Here is a 20,558-nt window from a genome sequence, read left to right as displayed (position 1 = left end):
TATACACAGAGAGCAGTTTTGACCTGCTCGCTCATGCAGTATACCTGCAATAACCTTCTCACACTCAGCACAAAGCCTGGCATGTCGCTGCTTAGGGTCTGGTGATGTGAACTGCTGATTTGAAGTGAGTTGAGAGGATTGAACAGTAGACGGAGACATGGCTGAGGACAGCCAAGCGCTGGGAGAAAAAAGGTACAAAGAGGTAGCGCACTGAAGCTTATGATCTCGGACAGAGCTATGCTAGAAATGTCTGCAGTGAGCTCTAGCTGAAGGTCTGGGAAGCAAACGGTTGCCCCTAGTCCTTCCTTGACACAGGGTACGAGACATTCCATTGTGCAACATACTCTGTGGAGTGCTGAGGGTTCTGGGAAACTCCCTGCACTGGCTTCCACACCAAGCTTGTCTCACTCGAGAAATGCATTGGAATGTAAGTGCATGCATGCGTGGGTGCTAAGTCCTTCAGTTGTGTCCAACTCTTTGCAACCCTATGGACTGTAACCCACCAGGTTCTTCTGTCCATGGGATTCTCCAGACAAGAATACTGGAGTGGGTTGCCCTGCCTTTCTCCAGGTAAGTGCAAGAGACTGACATAATTATGGAGATAATTGCAGATCTGCTTTAATTTTTTTTTTTTTTTAGTATGTGTCTTACCAATTTTGTACTTTAGTCATGTGCTAAGAAATTATTTGCAGTCCCACAATAATTTAAAACCTTTGTCCTGAGAAACCACTGAATTAGGCTTCTGCCCGGTGCATGGCTGACTTTCCCATTTATGCTGTCTCCTTGGAGGTAATATACTTCAAATTTCATGAGAGAAAATGGTGCAGAGAACTCACTTTACTCAGACCACATAACTCCAGGGATGGGCAGGTCTATCATTAGCCTGCTCTTCATCATCTAACAATGCCTCCAACAAGATCTTAACTAAAAGGCAGGGGTTCAGACATCAGCTCTGTTAGTTGTGTGCACTCCGTGAACTAGAGGAGGCTGAATGATTGGTGAGAAAGTCAGAACCGCATGGGGCCCAGAGACGCTGTTCCAGCTTTCCCCTCTGAGTCTCCATCTTTCTTGTCCAGAATGGCCACAGAGGACTCACTAATCCAGAAGGCACATGATAGCAGTCCCGTGAGTTTACAAAGGTGAAGGACAGCAGAGCATTCTGCAAGCATCAGTTATTGATAGTTCAACAGGAAATCTAACATTACCTTTTCTTGGAACTCGATGAACAGCTCAGGAATGTACTAATATCAAACCCAACGACGAGCACTTGGTCTTCATTTATGGCTGAAAGAGAAGAATTTTAATTCACTCCACCTGAAGCCCACCCAACCATGCATGACCGCCACCAACAGTTCTCCTCACTCATAGACCACAGCCAAACTCCAAGCAATGGTTCCAAGCCCCTCTGGAAAATTCCAAGGCCATGATTTAAGGAAGTCACATGTGATTTTTTTTTTCCTACTAAGAACAGCAGTTCTCAAACTTCCATGTGCAGCGGCATCAGCTGTGGAGCTTGTTCAATGCAGATTGCTGGGCCCACTCCCAGGCTTCTGATCAGAGCTTTCTAATCTGAGGTGGGCTCTGGAATGTGAATATCTAACAAGTTCCCAGTGATGCTGATACTGCTTTTCTAGAGACCAAACGCAGAGAACAACTGACTCAGAAGACCTCAAACATTAAGAGAGGGTGGAATCTTTTTTGTAAGAAGCAACCCACTCCAGTACTCTTGCCTGGAAAATCCCATGGACGGAGGAGCCTGGTAGGCTGCAGTCCATGGGGTCGCAAAGAGCCGGACACGACTGAGTGACTTCACTTTCACTTTTCACTTTCATGCATTGGAGAAGGAAATGGCAACCCACTCTACTGTTCTTGCCTGGAGAATCCCAGAGACGGGGGATCCTCCTGGGCTGCCGTCTATGGGGTCGCACAGAGTCAGACACGACTGAAGAGACTTAGCAGCAGCAGCAGAATAAACATAAGATTGTCTATTTTAACCACTTAGAAAGGGATGGAATTTAAGAACAGGAAATCATTACTCCAGAGATGAGTTAGGGCAAGAGTTACTATGGCATTCATGGATGTGGTTCATGAGGTCTGTGAAGCCAGCTCAGCACTGGTTACAGGTGGTAAAAAGGGCACGACCAACATCTCCCATATTCTGACCTTACAGGGAGACTGAACTGGATATCAGGCACCCAGGGGCCTGTCCCTGGCCCCTTCTTGCAGTGTCTAGTGGTCCTCAGCCCCTGAGGCCTTAATGGATACCACTTTCCCTTGACCAGATTGGACCAGGACAATCTTCCTCCGAATAATCATTTTTAAAATTTTTATCAGATGTAATGTTAACCTTTTTTATATGCTGTACAGCATGCAGGATCCTAGTTCCCTGACCAGGGATCGAACCTGCAGCCCCAGCATTGGAAGCATGGAGTCTTAACCATTGGACCACCACGGGAAGTCCCAGGAGAAGTCTTCTGATGCATGGCCCACCCATCAGATTCACTCTCAAGAATTTGAAATAAGAGACATTGTGGAGATGGTCCATGAGTTGTGGGGTCCTATGACTGAAGACGCTGATCAGGCAATGGGGAAATGTACAAAAGTAAAAGTGTCTGGGGTGGGCAGAGAGCAGTCCTGCAAAGGGGGGCACAGATGAGAAACCCTAGAGGGAGGAGTAGTGGAAGCAGACAGATGGGCACAGGGCTGTTGCCATGCTTACAGCTGACATCTCTGGCCTGATGGTCTTCTTATTTTTACTTTACAATACTGTATTGGTTTTGCCATATATCAACATGAATCTGCCACGGGTGTACATAAGTTCCCACTCCTGAACCCCCCTCCCACCTCCCTCCCCATACCATCCCTCTGGGTTATCCCAGTGCACCAGGCCCAAGCATCCTATATCCTGCATCAAACCTAGACTGGCGATTCGTTTCTTATATGATATTATACATGTTTCAATGCCATTCTCCCAAGTCATCCCACCCTCTCCTTCTCCCACAGAGTCAAAAAATCTGTTCTGTACATCTGCGTCTCTTTTGCTGTCTCGCATACAGGGTTATCATTACCATCTTTCTAAATTCCATATATATGTGTTAGTATACTGTATTGGTGTTTTTCTTTCTGGCTTACTTCACTCTGTATAATGGGCTCCAGTTTCATCTACCTCATTAGAACTGATTCAAATGTATTCTTTTTGATTGGCCTGATGGTCTTTATCTCCATGAGACCCTGGCATCCTTCACATGCTGTACAGAACTTACTCTTCTTTCTTGGGTCAGTGGGAACTAAGTGACCAACAATAAGAAGGCAAGGATCACTGCACGCATCTAGGGCAGGCTCTCAGACCAGACCTTCTTCGGTCGCTCCTCCTGTTGGAACCCCAGACTCTCAAGGTTGCTACCCTACAAGCCAATGCACCAAACGTCACTGCAAACCTCTTCAGTGATGGTCCACTCACCTTTGAGAAGGCTGAAGAGCAGCTGGGCTATGTCGTTCCCGGTGGAGAGGCAGTTCTGGAGTTTCAGACTGAAGATGAAAACTTTCACTTTTGGTTCAATGGTCTGAAAATGATATAGGCCAGCAAGTGAACCGAAGTCGCTGAGAGTAAGTTGTGAGTTAACAGGGACAGATTTTCAAGATGTGAAGCCACAACACTCAGTGTGGTTTTGGAAATGACCTCTAGCTGTGTCAGTTAATAAAGGGAGCTGACTCCAGACCCGAGGGAGGAAAAAGCTACACTTTTCTATAACATAGGCCTTTCTCTATACAGACCCCCACCAAAGACATAGGTTCATCCATCCTATCACGTCAGGCCACAAGGACTAGTCGCTGTATTGGGACCAGGAACAAGGCCACCTGCCCATGTCAGGGGACTGAGCTACACGAGAAGCCCCATCAGGTGCTGCCGCCATGCTTTGCTTCAGAACAATCTGGTTTGGGGAGGGGAGAGGTAGCGTATAAATGAAACAAGATCAACCCTGAGTTGACAGCTTCTGAACCTGGAGATGGCTTCATTATGTTTTTCTTTCTACCATTGGATATGTCCGACATTTTCCATAAAGAAATTGAAAAGAAACTATCTTCATTAAAATTGGAGCAGGTGTCATTTTTCTTCCATTTCTAGCCATTTCAGTGTCAAAAGGAACATCTTTGGGCTGACAAGTTGTTTGACCTCATTTTAAGTTACTTTTTCTTGAGTTTGGTCATTTTTCCCACACTATCTTCCCCTTCTCTGAAGAGTTAACAGCCACTGAGAAATACCAACAGCAACTACTCAAACAGGAGCCTGGCAGCTTCTTTATTTTCTCAGAGCCACCAGTAACAATGAGGTGACTTAAGCTCTGAGAAACAGATTAACTTGCTCAGAACCAGTTAGTGGGGCTGTGACTCACATAGCTTTGTTCCTTCCCTGTGCCGGGTCAAGGTGGTAAAGTCAAATTACTAAGGGAACAGAGGGTTTTCTCCTTCCTGAAAGATCCATGCACAGTGGGGCGGCCTGTGATGTCACAGGGCTGGAGAGCTGGAGGAGCCGTCTGCTGAGTGGGGAATTCCCTGGGGAGCAGGGTTTCTTCTGAGAAGGGAACACAGGGCCTCCACAGGCAGCTCCTGCAGAATTCAGAACCTGTGGACATGCGGTGGGTCCCCGGGCCCTAAGACACCTGTGGGCTGGCGGGGAGCCGCAGCTAAGGCTCAGAGAGGGGCGTACAGGTTCTCTGGGGGAAGTAGAGAGTGAGGGCTGGCTTGTTAAGGCAAATATTTCCATGACCACATCTACGAAATGTCTTTTTCAATCTCAGAATGAACACTGGAATTCTGATTCTCAATAGCTTTCTACATGAGAGAGCAGAGGATCCATGTAAATATTTACCTTAACAAGCCAACTCTCTTTATCCTTTCCGGGGAAGACTATCTAACCTCCAGAGGCTCTCTATGGAAATTTCCTTGGACAAAACTGCATGTATGAAAGAAAGTGAAAGTGAAGTCGCTCAGTCATGTCTGACTCTTTTCAACCCCATGGACTGTAGCCTACCACACTCCTCCGACCATGGGATTTTCCAGGCAAGGGTACTGGAGCGGGTTGCCACTTCCTTCTTCAGAGGATCTTCCCAACCCGGGGATTGAACCTGGGTCTCCCACATTGTAGGTAGACTCTTTACCATCTGAGCCACCAGGGAAGTCTGCACGTATATGGATTCTTTTTTTTTGGCTGTGCTGCAAGGCTTGTGGGAACTTTGGTCCTTAACTAGGGATTGAACTCAGGCCTTTGGCAGTGATGAAAGCATGGAGTCCTAACCACTGGACCACCAGTTTATGCATCAGCTGAAGCATTAACTGACTAGTATGCTCTCAGGAACCTTTGCCATTCATCATCAATATGGAAAATAGCTTAATTTACCTGCAGTTCACTCAACTTCTGTGGTAAATCTGCCTCATTGTGGCATTCATAAGATAAATCAAGAGAGACGAAGTCAACTGCATCCTGGAAATAAGCAGATAGAATCTTTAGAACATAAGCAATTTCAAGATGAAGAGCTGGCTCAGAACTATTCCTTTTTTTTGTTTCTCTCCTTGTTACTAAATGGAATACTCCAAAGCGGGATTTTCCAAGGAAAAAGCAGGATGAGGAAAAGCTGAGGACAAGGTGAGACTGTGTTTGGGATTTGCCTCTGTGTTGTGAGGAATGCATCATGTCTACACTCAGCAAAGTGCCTGGTGCACAGGAAGGGCTCGATAAATGCGTACGATGGAATGAGTGAGTGAGTGAGTAAAAGCAGTACTGTGGGCCAGAAAGGGTGGGTTTCCAGCAAGTGAGTGAACTCTAAGGAAAGGGGTCAGAGGCCAGAGCTGCCCTGGGTGGCACCCTTCTCATGGCCCTTCCACTCTGCAGGACAGAGGCAGTAGAGCTTCAGCCACCCACAGTCCACTTAGTGATCTCTGCAGACCCTACCAGAGCTTGGAGTTTTAATTGTAGACTATAGTCACTGGCTACTTTCAAACCACAGCTTGAAGTCCACTCCCATTGGCCCTAGCCTGGCCCATACTGTAATCCAGGAACAGAGCTCTCGTGGTCTGTGGACACTCCTATCTGTGCTCCAGTTAAGGACATACCTCTCCACCCTGTCTCTGTCTGCATATACTTTAAGAACTACAGACTCAGAGTCTCCACCCTTTTCAGCGAGCCATTTCTCTCCTGGCCACGACCAGATTGTTTCCCGTGCTCCCCCCTTCTCTTCCCTTGGGACAGAGACCGTGGGTAATGGCATCTGGGAGCAGTCCAGTGCACTGTGACCTTAGATCTGACTCTCCACCGCTCCCTACGGCTTTTCCAATCAAGTTATTGCCACGTTTGCTCAACAGTCCACAGGCTTGCTCCCCACTGGCAAGCTCCACTGGAACATTCTCCTTGGCCCTCTCGGCCCTTGCTTTGTCTGTCAGCTCCAGGCAGCACGTGATCATCGACTTCATACTCTTGAAAGTCACTGTGCAGGGTTTAAAGATGAGTAGGAGCCACAGAAACTTACAGCTTGATAGAGAGAGTTAGTAAATGTGCTGACCACATGAAGAACAGGCAGAAAGTTCTAAGTGACATAAGAAAAGTCCGCACCTCAAATCTTGGTGGGGATTAGACTCGCCTGGGAATGTGGGAAGGCTGTGAAAGCCCAGGGCATCCCTCCACAGTAAGTTTTGTACTTTATTAGCTCCCCAGTTCGGAGAAGGCAATGGCACCCCACTCCAGTACTCTTGCCTGGAAAATCCCATGTATGGAGGAGCCTGGCGTGCTGCAGTCCATGGGGTCGCGAAGAGCCGGACACGACTGAGCAACTTCACTTTCACTTTTCACTTTCATGCATTGGAGAAGGAAATGGCAACCCACTTCAGTGTTCTTGCCTGGAGAATCCCGGAGATGGGGGATCCTCCTGGGCTGCCGTCTATGGGGTCGCACAGAGTCAGACACAACTGAAGTGACTTAGCATCAGCAGTAGCAACAGCAGCAGCTCTCCAGGTGATTCTGATACCAAAATTTGAGAACTGCTGATCTAACAAATGGCTAAAATGTTCCAAGCAGGGAGAGACCACATCCGGTTTAGCGGGGAAGTATTATTAACTGAAGCCTCTTTATGTTGGGCACATTGACACGGATGTCAAAAATGGGTAGAATTTTATTGGAAGAGATTTGAGGAAAGGAAGGAGGACAGGGCTTCGGGTAGCGAATGCCGCAGGGCTGCTGGAGTGACAGCATACACACTGGGGAAAAGGCGAGGCCCGCAAGCCGGCAGGAGGGCCTTGGTGAGCCGCAGTGGAGGCTCTGAGGAATTTCACCGTTTCAAGGGAATGTAGCTTCTCAGCAGGGAATTCAGCAAAAGATGTATTGCATGGGGGGAGCTGGGGGCAGAGAGACCAGTTCAAAGACTACTGCTTGACAAGCATTTTCTGATCGGGACTCTGGCCTCCTGAGTTCATAACTGATAGCAGTTATCACCCCTTGTAAAAGAATTTAGATATTCTGGTATTCTGGTCATACTATCAGTCTTGGACCTGGTCATTTCAGAACCTTATCATGTCTGGATTTTAAATCCCTGAGCTTGTAAATCTGATGTTGGACCTTGGCACATGGGGCCTCCATCGCAGCACAGACACTGCTGCACAACCACAGGAATCAGTTGTTTTCTCAGAGGGTTTTCCACGCTGCCCAGCAGGCAACATCACAAGGGCCAAAGCTGTTAAATTCTCAAATGTTTTAACATTTCTTATTAAAATTATAGTTAAAAGTTGTCTTTAGAGGAGGTAGAAAGCAGGATGGGCACTCTAGGGACCACATTATTAATGTTATTAAAAAAAAACTCTTACCCTAATATCTGTTTTGTTAAAAAACATACAAACAAAAAAATACAAAACTGACCTCTCTTCTGATAAGCTCTTTTTAAGAAGGAGCAAGACCAGAGGCATTTGACGTCTTTGTGTAGGCAAAAGCTAACACTTGACCAAGTGAGAGCTGGGGCTACAACAACTAAGATTTTGTTTTAAAGTAATTATAAATCTAGAGAATGCATAACACTCAGAAGAGGCATTTGTAAGAATGTCAAGCAAACCATTATATGTAGGATGGATAAACAACAAGGTCCTTCTGTATAGCATAGTGAACTATATTTAATATCCCGTGATAAACCATAATGGAAAAGAATGTGACAAAGAATGTATATATATATATATATAAAATATATAACTGAATCCTTTTGCTGTACAGTAGAAATTAACACAGCATTGTAGGTCAAGTACACTTCAATAAAATAAAATTTAAAATAAAGAATGTCAAGTCGACAAAGATTTCTATTGTTTTTTTAAAAGTAAACTTGCAACTTTTCTCAGAAGTTATAGATTCTGTTTCTTTGGGCTTTCATTACCTTGACAAGTGCAGACGTAGATGGTTCTAGCAGGAGTTTGGAGACCATCTCAGCTTGCAGGACCACAGAGAGTTTTCCACCTGGAACCAAACAGACGAGGGGATGTAGGTGAGAGAGGAAGGAGGCTGTGACCCCAGAAGCCACTGGTGAACTCGTTTCCTGTTGGCCTTTCTAGTCCACATTCACCAACTTTAAAAAAGATTTCTGCAGAAATCACTCACATGATTTTACTCTAGCTGAAAGATTTTAGAAAACAAGGTAGCTTTTTAAGAAATGTCCCTTTAGAGACTGTTTCATATAAATCAGAACAGTGACGTGCAGGATACTTGTAAAGTCTTTTGCAAGAATAAAAACAGTTCCTTTCCCTAACCCCGCACAATGGAAAAGGCAGAATGGAGAGAACTACGTTTCAGTTCCTAATAAACTTTGGCCTCTGCGTGCTTTACAAGCTCTCCAGGTGATTCTGACACACACTAAAGCTTGGGAACTGTTGGTCTAAACAACAGTTTAGACTTCCAAGTGGAGAGACTTTGGAAAGGTAGGGTGTTCTCAGGGGACTGCTGTTACCTGTCCTTATTCACTGCGCAAATGTCCATTCAACCCTTACTGTGCATTGAGAAGAATACGAAGGAAATATAGACCTGTGCAGCTTGTACCCTCTCGCTTTGACATTTGATCGCCTAACAGTGGTGTTGAAGCTGACGTACATCAGAATCACCTGTCTTCTTGTCAGCCGACTGGGGTGGTCCCAAGAATGAGGGCCTTTTAACAAGTTTCCTGGGTGCTTCAGATACAGTGGTGCTCAGACTGGTTTGAAACACGCTGCTGTGGGCATCTCAGGTGGCTTAGTGGCAAAGAATCCACCTGGCAATGCAGGAGAGGCAGGAGATGCGGGTTTCATCCCTGGGTGGGGAAGATCCCCTGGAAGAGGAAACGGCAACCCACTCCAGTATTGTTTCCTGGAAAAATCCCATGGACAGAGGAGCCTGGCAGGCTACAGGCCAAGGTGTTGCAAAGAGTCGGACATGACTGAGAATGCACCCATTCACGTGGTGGACTTGGGATGCCTCAGTTGTCAGAAGCACCATCTAACTTCTTGATGCACAAAAGTCTTTATCTCCTGCTGAGATTGTGTGCTCCCTGAGGAGCAAGCTTCGATATTTCTCGAATCTCTGCAAATAGCAAGCTTAGGATGGGTGCATAGGCAAGTGCTCAGACCTGTGCTTTGGAAACAGTAAACAAAATGGCCTAAAGCCAGAGTCTGAGACTTAAACGACAAGCTTATATGCCTGACCTCTCTCCTACATTCAAATTCTGTACAGGAGAAAGATCTCCCCAGTCAATGAAACCACTATTAATAACCAACTGGTGCCAACTACCAAAGTGCTTATTTTGATAAGCATAATGGAACTTTGAAATCCTCTGAGCAGGGAATATCACTCAGAGACATTTGGTCCTCCTTCTGATAAGATAATGCTATTTTCCAGTTATTCAGTGATTGTGCCCCGTGGAGCCATTTCACCTTCCACAGATTTTCCACACTTCAGTCTATCATCACATCAGCACACGTAGAACATATGTTCTCAGCCTGTGCTGAACATTTTTAAATGTCCAATTTAGTATTATCTCTGGATCAATGACATGACACAGGAGGACAGTTAATCCCTAAGTGCAATTAACTCACACATCACTCTTATTTGACTTTACAAGCTGTGTTTAGACTCAGAGTGAACAAATGTACCAGAAGTTCCAGAAATTCTCATATCATACAAAATAAACTTTCCGATATTATTCCTAACTGGTTCCTAGTGCAAACACAAACTATACTTCTTAAAATAACATAAAATGCAGGCTGCTCAAAACTGGAACTCATTCTAAGCTGGCAGTTCATGTTTCTTTGGGACTGAAGTGGGGGGTAATTGCACTGGCTTAAGATAATTTATCTTGTAATTTTTGCTGGATATGGTTAAAGGTCAGTGTTCTTGTCTACAGAGCTCAAAATCAGTATCTGCTGGGGGCTGAGTATTAACTGTTTCAAGCCTATGTAGAAAATCACTGCATGGCAATGTGTGAGTTTATGTCCCTCACAGGTATTACTAGATTTTGTTTAAGGATAAGCTCAGTTCTGTTTCCATCACAAAAGTATGTAATTCCTCTAAAAGCCATTGCTACTGTTCATACAAAACAGCCCCTTTTGTTTGCTCCTCTCCCTTTTGCCCCAAGTGTTTAAATAAAAGCAATCAATGAGGCCAGTACTGAACCGCCAGTATCAGTGCTTCAGGAGGAGGGTGGGAGCCCAGTGTTGACTGCATTCTGACGTTGGCAGTGGGAGGCGCGGTGTGCAACTCGACTTTTTCTGTGAGAGATGTGTTCATGCTCCTGCTGGTCTGCCAAGAATTTTTTCATATCCTTCCCACGGTAGGACGTTGAAAACATGAGCAGGAGGTTTATAACAACCCACAGTCATTAGAAAAGAACTCAAAATTGCGGTAAAAATACACAACGTAAAATTCACCGTTAAGTTTTGTAAAAGTGGCTTTGTTCTGCAGCTGCCACCACCATCCACCTCCCCAAATTTCCATAGTTTCAAACGGAAACTCCGGGCCCATGAGTACCTCCCCACTCCCGCTCCACCCGGGCTCTGGTAATCATTGCTCTGCTTTCTGTCTCTGCGAGTTTGATCATTCTAGGTCCTTCACAGAGGTGGAGTCATACAGTGTTTGTCCTTTTGTGTCTGGCTTATTGCTCTTGGTGTAGTGTACTCAAGGTCCATCCCTGCTGTAGCATGTGTCAGAATTTCATTTCTTTTTAAGGCTGAATAACATTCAATTGTATGTATCTAGCATGTTTTATTTATCCATTCATCCTTGTATGGGCATAGGGATTCTTTTCATCTTTTGATTGTTTTGAATAATGCCATGAAAATGGGTGTGCAAATATCTGTTCAAGTTCCCGCTTTCAGTTCTTTTGGGTGTATACCCGCAAGTGCTAGATTATATGGTAATTGCATGCTCAATTTCTTGAGGAACTGCCATACAGTTTTCCACAGTGGCTACACCATTTACATCCTGGCCGCCAATGCACAGGGCTGTATATCCTCTCACAGCTTGGAGAAGCCTACAGGGACATGGCAACTAAATATAAGGTGGTATCTTGGATTAGTTCCTAGAGTAGAAAAAGGACATGCAGGAGAAATTAAGGAACTCCGAATAAAACATGGACTTTAGTTAGTAATAGGATATCAACATTGGTTCTTTAATTGCAACAAATGTCCCGTGATAATGGGAAACTGGTTCCAGGGGCGGGGACATATGGAGACTCTGTACTATCTGCTCAAATTTTCTATAAATCTAAAACTGTTCTAAAAAGTAATATTATTGTAGGATGTATGCAATCTTGAAACAAGTCACTACCTCAGTTATTTCAGTAAGTTACTAGGATACTTCAAATTTTGGATTCAAGTGAATTTAGGTAAAGCAAAGTACTTTTTAAAATAGCCAAATAAATTCAAATCACCAACTCAATCTGTTTTCAAAGTAGTTGTTTGGTTTAACATTTTCTCACGTACCTCTAACTCAATAAACATGTAAATAAAGAACTAAAGTAATAAAAAATAAAAATGCTTTAAAGGTTTGCTTGTATTGATAGACTATCTTCCTATGGATATATTACCAACATGCTGAACAAATTACTTCCTTGGCCCTGGATATGCAAAACAAGTAAAAATCAAAACAACAAAAAAAGTAATATTAATTTTTTAAAAGTCTTGATTAGAAAGGAAAAAAACTCTTAACCACCAATAACTTTTAATTTTTCAGGTTATCTCTGACTTTTAAATGATTACCCCTTAATTATTAAGAAATATCAACAATGACACAATGACAGAAAATGACTAAACAATGTGCTTGGAAAGAGGTACAATTACCTAATATCTGAGATTCACAGTAGAGGGGAAAAGGATTGGGGGCTTCCCTGGCAGCTCAGTGGTAAAGAATTAGCCAGCCAGTGCAGAAGATTCCGTTTTGATTCCTGATCGGGAAGATCTCACATGACTCGGGGCAACTGAGCCTGTGTGCCACGACTATTGAGCCTGTGCTCTGGAGCCCAGTGTCTGCAACTACTGAGCCAAGAAGCCGCGGTTTCTGAAGTCTGAGTGCCCTCGAGCTCATGCTTGCAACAAGAGAAGCCACCGCAGTGAGAAGCCTGCACACCGCAGCTAGAGAGCACCCCCACTCACCGCAGCTAGAGAAAAAGCCCGCGCAGCAACGAGGACCCAGCACGGCCCAAAGCAAATAAGTAAACAACATTATCTTAAGAAATGATACACATGAACTTATAAAAAAATCTACCAAAAGAAAAGATTGATAATTTTGTATAAAGTAAGAAATTCTCTTCCTCAAAGTCTCCATGAAAAAACTGAAAAGATAAGAAGTGGAAAAATACCGTCATCCCTTATACCCAATGCAGATTAAAGAATATATAAAGTATTCCAACAAGTCAAAACATAAATGGATAAAAGGCAAAACAGGAATTATACCAAAGAAATAAATATGGCTAATAAACACGTGAAGACCTGCTCAATCTGAATAGGAATCAGGTAAAGAAGATGATAAAGGATGATGAAGAAATATTTTTACATCTGTGAGATAGGCAAAAATTTATAATTCTGGTAATTACACGTGTTGGAAGAGGTCAACAGGAACTTATACATTGCTCAAGGAAATGTAAGTTGGTATAACCACAATGGAAAACAACTTATCTCTCACAGCTAAATATTTACATCCCCCCAAGTAGCAATCACTTGAGTATAAACACAAGTGCAACTCTTAGACATATGCAGAAAGAAGCATGTGCAAGAATGTTCATAACAGCTATGTCCATAATAGCAAAATTTGAAAACTAGAATGTCCATAAGCAGGAAAATGAATTAATAAAACTTGGCTTAGTCCCACAGTGGAATATCATTTAGCAGTGAAAAGAAGATGATATAGCTCTATTCAACAATATCAATAAGCCTTGGAAACAATTTTGTTTAAACAAAAAAGTCCTAGAGGACTACAAAAAGTATAATACTCTTTCATCATGCTAAATTCCAAACCAAGCAAAATTGGACACTAAATTGTTTAAATACATACACAGTTGGGCTAGAAACTTTATGGCAAAACCAATATAATATTGTAAAGTAATTAGCCTCCAATTAAAATAAATAAATTTATATTAAAAAAGTAATGCAATCTAAATGAGATACCATCAGAATGGCTAAAATAGAAAAGGATGAAAATGCCAAATGTTAGTATGGATTATGAGGCTACTTAAATTCTCACACATAGCTAGTGGGAGTATAAAATGGAACAACTGCTTTGGGAAATTGGCAGTTTCTTAGAAAGTCAAATACATCTCTCCCCTGTAATCCAGCATTTCCACTCCTAGATATTATCCAAGAGAAATGAAAACATACGTCCATGCAAACCATAGCAACCTATTTATATAAGAGATAAAAACTGGAAATTGCCCAAGTGCCCTTCAATTGTGATACATCCATAATAGAACACCACTGAGAAGAAACAAGCAGCAAATTACTAACAGCAACAAAATAAATGAATCTCACAAACATGCTGATGGAAAAAGACAGACACAAAATAGTACACACTGTATGGTTCCATTCATATCTGTACTATAGGAGCCAGACCAACGTTTGTTTCTGGGGTAAGGATTTAGGAAGGGATACAATGATCAGAAATGAGGTTTTTGGAGGTATTGATTAATGTTTTATATCATGATGAGGGGATGGTTTTAATTTTATTTCTTGATATGGGTATGGGTTCAATTTTATAGATCAGGCTGTAAAATTAAGATCCATGCATTTCACTGTAGGTAACTCATACCCTGGTAAAAAATTCCTTGGAAAAAAATCAGAACTTCATTTCAGATTGTTTATTTTCTAATCAGCAGTAAATGGGAATTTAATTTTTAAACATATTTTTTAAACATGGTGAGTTTTTGGCTAAAATGTATATAATAAAATGCCACTTTTCCTGTAATTAATTATTTTATTTGAAATGCTTGAACTTGTACATCCATTATGACACCAAAGTTGGAGGGGGAAAGCCATAGTCTAATACAAGATGGGTGGAATATTTAGCACAGTGCTAACCTGGGATGGAGTGGGGAGAATGGGAGATGAGATAGGGAAAAATATACAAGTAGACAAAAGTTGTGATATGGTTTGTTTTGTCTCATAATCCCTCAACTTTCTAACTAATTTTTACATTAAAATTGAGGTATAATTCATATACTATAAAATACATCCTTTTAAACTATAAAATTTTGTTATCTTTAGTACATTTACAAAGCTGTGCAACTCTCTGCACTAATTCTGGAACACTTTAGTCACCCAGAAAGATATTACATACCGATTAGCAGTCAGTTCCCATTCTCTCTTCTAGCCCCAGACATCACTACTCTACTTTAGTTTCTTTACAATAGATTTTTCTACTCTGGACATTTAATATCAATGAAATCATATAATATGTGGTCTTTTGGGGCTGGCTGCCTTCACTTAGCATAATGTCTTCAAGAATTATCATATTGTAGCATGAATCAATCACTCCTTTCAAGCGCTGAGTACTGTTGCATTTTACTAATATGCCACTTTTTGTTTATCCATCAATTGATGGCCATTAGGGTTGTTTCCATTTTTGGTTATTATGAATAATAGAATAATACTGCTATGAATATTTGTGATGCAAATATTTTTGCCTTGACATTTGCTTTTATTTCTCTTGGGTCTCTACCTAGCAGATATTATGTTGTAGGTATAATTTCATTTTTTGCTGTTTACTTGCTTTAAAAAAATTGAAGCATAATTGACCTACAACATTGTTAGTCCATGTGTATAAATAGTAATTCAATATTTCTATATGTTACAAAACCATCACAGTATTGTTATAGCTTAATTGCTGGACTGTGTGGTCACTTCATGGATGTTAATTATTATGTGGCTGAATCACACTGACCGCATTTTGTCAGCTCCTTCTTAGGCCTGCAGTCCTACCCACTTCCCTTCCTGCGTGACTGAGCTCTAGTGTACTCACAAGAAATGTACCCAAGCCAGATAACTTTCCTATCAACTTTTACCCCTGTCTTCATGTGATGCAAGAACTGGAAGAATGCTCTTCACCTCACACAGATAGTTAATGGTCCACAAGGAAAAACGGTCATGAGACCCCAAGGGGGAGGAGAAACCCCCGGCTCCCATTGGTGCAAATGTGCTACTCGCTTAGTGGCCAGCTTGCATTTTTAGCTTTGGCCCCTTTAAATTCCCTGTACCCCTTTCGGCAGTGGGGAAGCGAAAGTCGCTCAGTCGAGTCCGACATTTTGTCGTGTCCATGGGCTATACGGTTCATGGAATTCTCCAGGCCAGAATACTGAAGGCCTTTCCCTTCTCCAGGGGATCTTCCCAACCCAGGGATGGAACCCAGGTCTCCCGCATTGCAGGCGGATTCTTTACCAGCTGAGCCACAAGGGAAGCCCCACAACACTGGAGTGGGCAACCTATCTCTTCTCCAGGGGATCTTCCCGACCCAGGAATTGAATCAGGGTCTCCTGCTTTGCAGATGGATTCTTACCAACTGAGCTCTCAGGGAAGCCCAGCAGTGGGGAATGCAGCTGCAAATGCTTCCCGATCGCCAATCCAACCCATATGTAAGTTACCCACAATAAACCCCGGAGTTACACTTTACGGAGTTGCCTGCTTCACTTTTTGGTCTCCAAATTTCTTTTCAGTTCAGGGGATATTATTCAATATCCCTGCTTTTGAAAAGTTATATTTTGCTTTTAATCAACATATGTAACTTATTTGGGTATATTAAAAATGTATTTTACAAAGAACAACAAAGCTATGGAATTGGATTAAAAAGCTGGGGATGAATGAGAGAGAGAAAGGAGGAAGGAAAACTGCCTTTTGGAATAGTAAAGAGACTGAGAAGAGAATTTACTTAGTGTCCTGTATTATATCAGGGACAGACAATCTAGTGATGTTGATAAAACATGGAATGTGGGCTGGAGGAATGAGCAGAAGAAGAAAAGAAGGCAAATATGAGTTTAAGAAAGAAAATAGTCTTTAGTAACCTGATGAGGATCAAAATATGAAAACCTGATGAAATATGTAAAACATTTTAACAAACATGTATGTATAGCTTTATAATTTAAAATAATTCTATGGAATTGGTCCTCAAAATAAGGCAGATTTTCTTCAGCTTCAGATGATCCATGTCTAGCTTCGCCTTCTTTCAAAGTTCATTTTACTCAAAGCTTCTTCAGTAGAATTACAGTCAATAAATATTTATTTTCTCACTCATCCCATGATAGGCTTTTAAGGAAACCAGATTCAAATCCGGCATCTCCTCTTCTCCTTTGCTCTACAGTTTATGAAACCGACAGCTGGGCTTTTGTGGTTCCCTCGGCAGGGTTGTTTTCTCACCCAGTGGCTTGTAATCCTCCAGGTCCTGTGCTTGCTCTCTCCCTCCTTCGACTTGGCTAAAAAGGTGGCCCAAGGACAGCCTTTTTGACAATCATATCTAAATTAGCCCTATCCACATTCCCACTCTTTTTTCCCTTGCCCTGATTTTATTTTAAACACAGAAAAAATGTCTAACCTCTCTATAACTGAACACATGCAAATAAAGAATATAAGGCGATAATAGTGTTCAGCCATCAAATTACCAATGATGGAAGAAAAGTTTCGTGTACTGAGATATGGGGAAGTCATTCTGGCTTATGCATGATTTAACATAAACTTAATGCTAACTAGAACATCCCGTTTTGTAGTCTATTAAACATACATTGTCCATGTGCTTTAAGCATTAAAGAAGATGCATTGTCCAGAAGTAAAGAATGTCTATTGTGAAGATAGAGATGAATGCCTCTTTTCCTGGGATGTCAGAGAGAGTACACCTTTGATAATAAGGCTTCCTTCCTGGGTGGCCAGCCACACACACTCTCTGTGCACATGCTAATCTGTCTTTTTTCAAAACTTTGCAGGAACGTTCCCCTGTCATGGTTCATGTTCTTTTTTCTGATGAAATATAAAACTGTGCTTAAAACCATGCTTTTCTTGAGGAATTCCTCAGAGCTTTCTGAGAGGCTCTCTCCAAAGATCTAGTTCTCATTTGGCTTGAATAAAACTCTTTTCTATTTTTATTATAGATCGGTTATCAACTCTTTCTGTCTACACCAATGATAAAACAATTACATCACTGAAAACAGGCTGAGTAGGGTTAGAAGGACAATTTTGTAGTTGTTAGTATAAAGTTACAACTTTTCTGGAAAATAATTTAGCAACATCCTTTGAAGTCTTAAAGAAAGCGCATCTTCTGACCCAGTAATTTCAGTTTCAAGAATCTCAGAGGGCTTCCCTGGTGCCTCAGTGCTAAAGAATCTGCCTGCCGAAACAGGGGACACAGGTTTGATCTCTGGTCCAGGAAGGTCCCACGTGCCATGGGGAGCTAAGTCCAGGCACTGAAGCTACTGAAGCCCTCAAGCATAGGGCCCGGGGGCACAGGGGAAGGCACCGCGGTGAGAAGCCTGCACGTCTCACTGTGCAGCTAGAGAAAGCCCACGCGCAGCAATGAAGACTGCACAGCCATAAATTACATAAATAATTAAAAAAAAAAAGTCTGTCAGAATTTATCTGAAGGCAAGCATTTATACATATGTTCATTGCAACGTAATTTTTAACTGTGAAAATTAAACTGGTATGTAAAAATGAAATATTTTAAATGAGCCATTAATATAATGTGAACATGTAAGAACACTGAAAATCATATTTTCAATGAGGTTTTATTAAAATGAGAATATATTAATTAAATGTGTAAAGTTTCAAAGGTAGAATATGGTATGGGAAGAGGGAGGGGGAATATGTATACTTATGGGACTCATGTTATTGTACGGCAGAAACCAGCACAAAATTGTAAAGTAATTATCTTCCAATTAAAAATAAATTTAAAAAGTAGAATATACAAGTATACAGATATATAGTATGTATACAAATATACAGTATATAATAAAAACTAAAAAGCATATCTAATCCAATTAATCTAATTAATCTAACCTAATTGGTTCTCAAAATTGGTATACCTCAGATTCATCTAGGGAATATATTAGAATCAATGTCCTGAATCTGTCCAGACCTAGTGAATGGGAAGCTTACATTAGCTATGAAGCAGGAATATGGACAATTGTAATCATGCCCTTCTCACTATCCATCAGCATATCATTGTTTTATCTTGTATTTGTCTCCCCTGCTGGAATATAAGCTTCAACTAGAACATGTAATTCGCTTTACCTAAGAAAAACAGGGAGGCTCAAGGTTTCTCGGGTGGTCCAGTGGTTAGGACTCTGAGCTTCCACTATACAGGGCATGGTTTTGACCCCTCGTTGGGAAACTAAGGTCTCCCAAGCCATGAAGCATGGTCAGAATTTAAAAAATTAAAACGTAAAAAAGAAAGCAGGGAGGCTGAAAGAGAATGGGCAATCTTGAAATCCTAGGGAGAGTCAGGGAGGCAAGACTGAAGAAGGAAAGACAGATAATTGATAATAGTGTAGACTCAAGACTAGGTAAGGAGGGTTTAAAGACATTTTTCAAAGGGGATATTGGGCATGGTACAATGCAAGCCATCCCTACCTACCTCCACCAAGAAATCCTCAGGATGGTATTAATTTCTCACTTATAAATAGCTATGAAGGGACTGTTGAAAGTAAGTGGAAAGAAATGCTGAGTCCTGCTTTAAGAAGGGTGGATGAAGGTGGATGATGAAGGCTGCGGTGGGTCAGCCATCAGGGTTGTGTGAACTCACCTTGAGAAGCATATTTTTCATGGTAAATCTCATAGGCTTTTCTGTGGGCATCAGTGAGGATCTGCAGACGTGAAGATCTTGATTCCTGGTGGGGAAGCTTAGTGATCACTCGCTCCAAGTCACTAAAAGTGAACCAGATCTCAACTAGGTCCCCAAAGGAGCGGAAGGCGAAGGAGGCATAGGCAGCAAAGAGATCGGCAAAGGCCTCAGTTCTCTGGAGAGTGCTGGCAGGGAGGGTCTGGTGGTGTAGAACCACCAGGGGCTGAAGCTGAGCAGTCTTGAGGGCCTCAAGCAGTTGCCGATAGCATAGCACTGTTCCCTTGTCTGGGTTCTCCGAGATTCCTTCTGGGAGAAGTTGTGCCCATGGCAGAAATACTTTGTAATGGGTGATCATACTGGCACGGACACTTCTAAAGTACTCTGGCAGGAATGCAGGCAGTGGCTGGCGACAAACGTAAATTTCTTCATCTTCTGCTACAAAGGGAGGATCCTGGTTTCCCAGGGGATCCCTCAGGTTGTGTAGCAAGTTGTTGGTTAGAGGACCAGCAGCTGAGATGAAATTTTTATCAGAGTCCCAGTCTAAACCCCAGCAAGAAAAACTTAAAAGGACAATAAGGACTAAATGCCAGGCCAGCTCCATCTTCAAGGAACTGTCAGGAGGTTTGTGGAATACTTACTTTATAACTTCAGTTGAGGTTGTAAAATACCAAGCAACTATTAACACTTAATATGTAACTGCTTTATCTACAATAATGAAATCAGTACATGATTCATCAGTCCAGTTCAGTTCAGTAGCTCAGTCGTGTCCGACTCTTTGCGACTCCATGACGGCAACATGCCAGGCCTCCCTGTCCATCAGCAACTCCCAGAGTTTACCCAAACTCATGTCCACTGAGTCGGTGAGGTCATCCAACCATCTCGTCCTCTGTCAGCCCCTTCTCCTCCTGCCTTCAATCTTTCCCAGCATCAGGGTCTTTTCAAATGAATCAGCTTTTCGCATCATGTGGCTAAAATATTGGAGTTTCAGCTTCAACATCAGTCCTTCCAATGAACATTCAGGACTGATTTCCTTTAGGATGGACTGGTTGGATCTCCTTGCAGTCCAAGGGACTCTCCAGAGTCTTCTCCAACACCACAGTTCAAAAGCATCAATTCTTTAGCGCTCAGCCTTCTTTATTAACCAACTCTCACACCCATGCATGACTACTGGTAAAACTATAGCCCTGACTAGATGGACCTTTGTTGACAAAGTAATGTGTCTGCTTTTTAATATGCTGTCTAGGTTGGTCATAGCTTT

At 42.3% G+C, this 20,558-nt stretch overlaps 1 protein-coding gene across 1 annotated transcript in view; it reads right to left on the bottom strand.

Moving 5' to 3' along the window:
- Nucleotides 1–19,901, bottom strand: part of LCT (lactase) — a 48,103-nt gene extending 28,202 nt beyond the window's left edge. The window contains exons 1-5 of the mRNA XM_068969467.1: nucleotides 19,262–19,901; nucleotides 8,406–8,485; nucleotides 5,399–5,482; nucleotides 3,461–3,563; nucleotides 1,206–1,284 (exon numbers count right to left, since the gene is read on the bottom strand). Of these exons, the coding sequence (XP_068825568.1) occupies nucleotides 1,206–1,284; nucleotides 3,461–3,563; nucleotides 5,399–5,482; nucleotides 8,406–8,485; nucleotides 19,262–19,901 (986 nt within the window). The remainder of the gene's footprint in view (nucleotides 1–1,205; nucleotides 1,285–3,460; nucleotides 3,564–5,398; nucleotides 5,483–8,405; nucleotides 8,486–19,261) is intronic.
- Nucleotides 19,902–20,558: the final 657 nt, after the last annotated feature.

The sequence above is a fragment of the Capricornis sumatraensis genome, chromosome 3 (genome assembly GCF_032405125.1).
Source record: "Capricornis sumatraensis isolate serow.1 chromosome 3, serow.2, whole genome shotgun sequence".
Classification (NCBI taxonomy): Eukaryota; Metazoa; Chordata; class Mammalia; order Artiodactyla; family Bovidae; genus Capricornis; species Capricornis sumatraensis.
The sequence above is the reverse complement of the archived record's forward strand: the minus strand, read 5'-3'. Positions and strand labels throughout refer to the sequence as shown.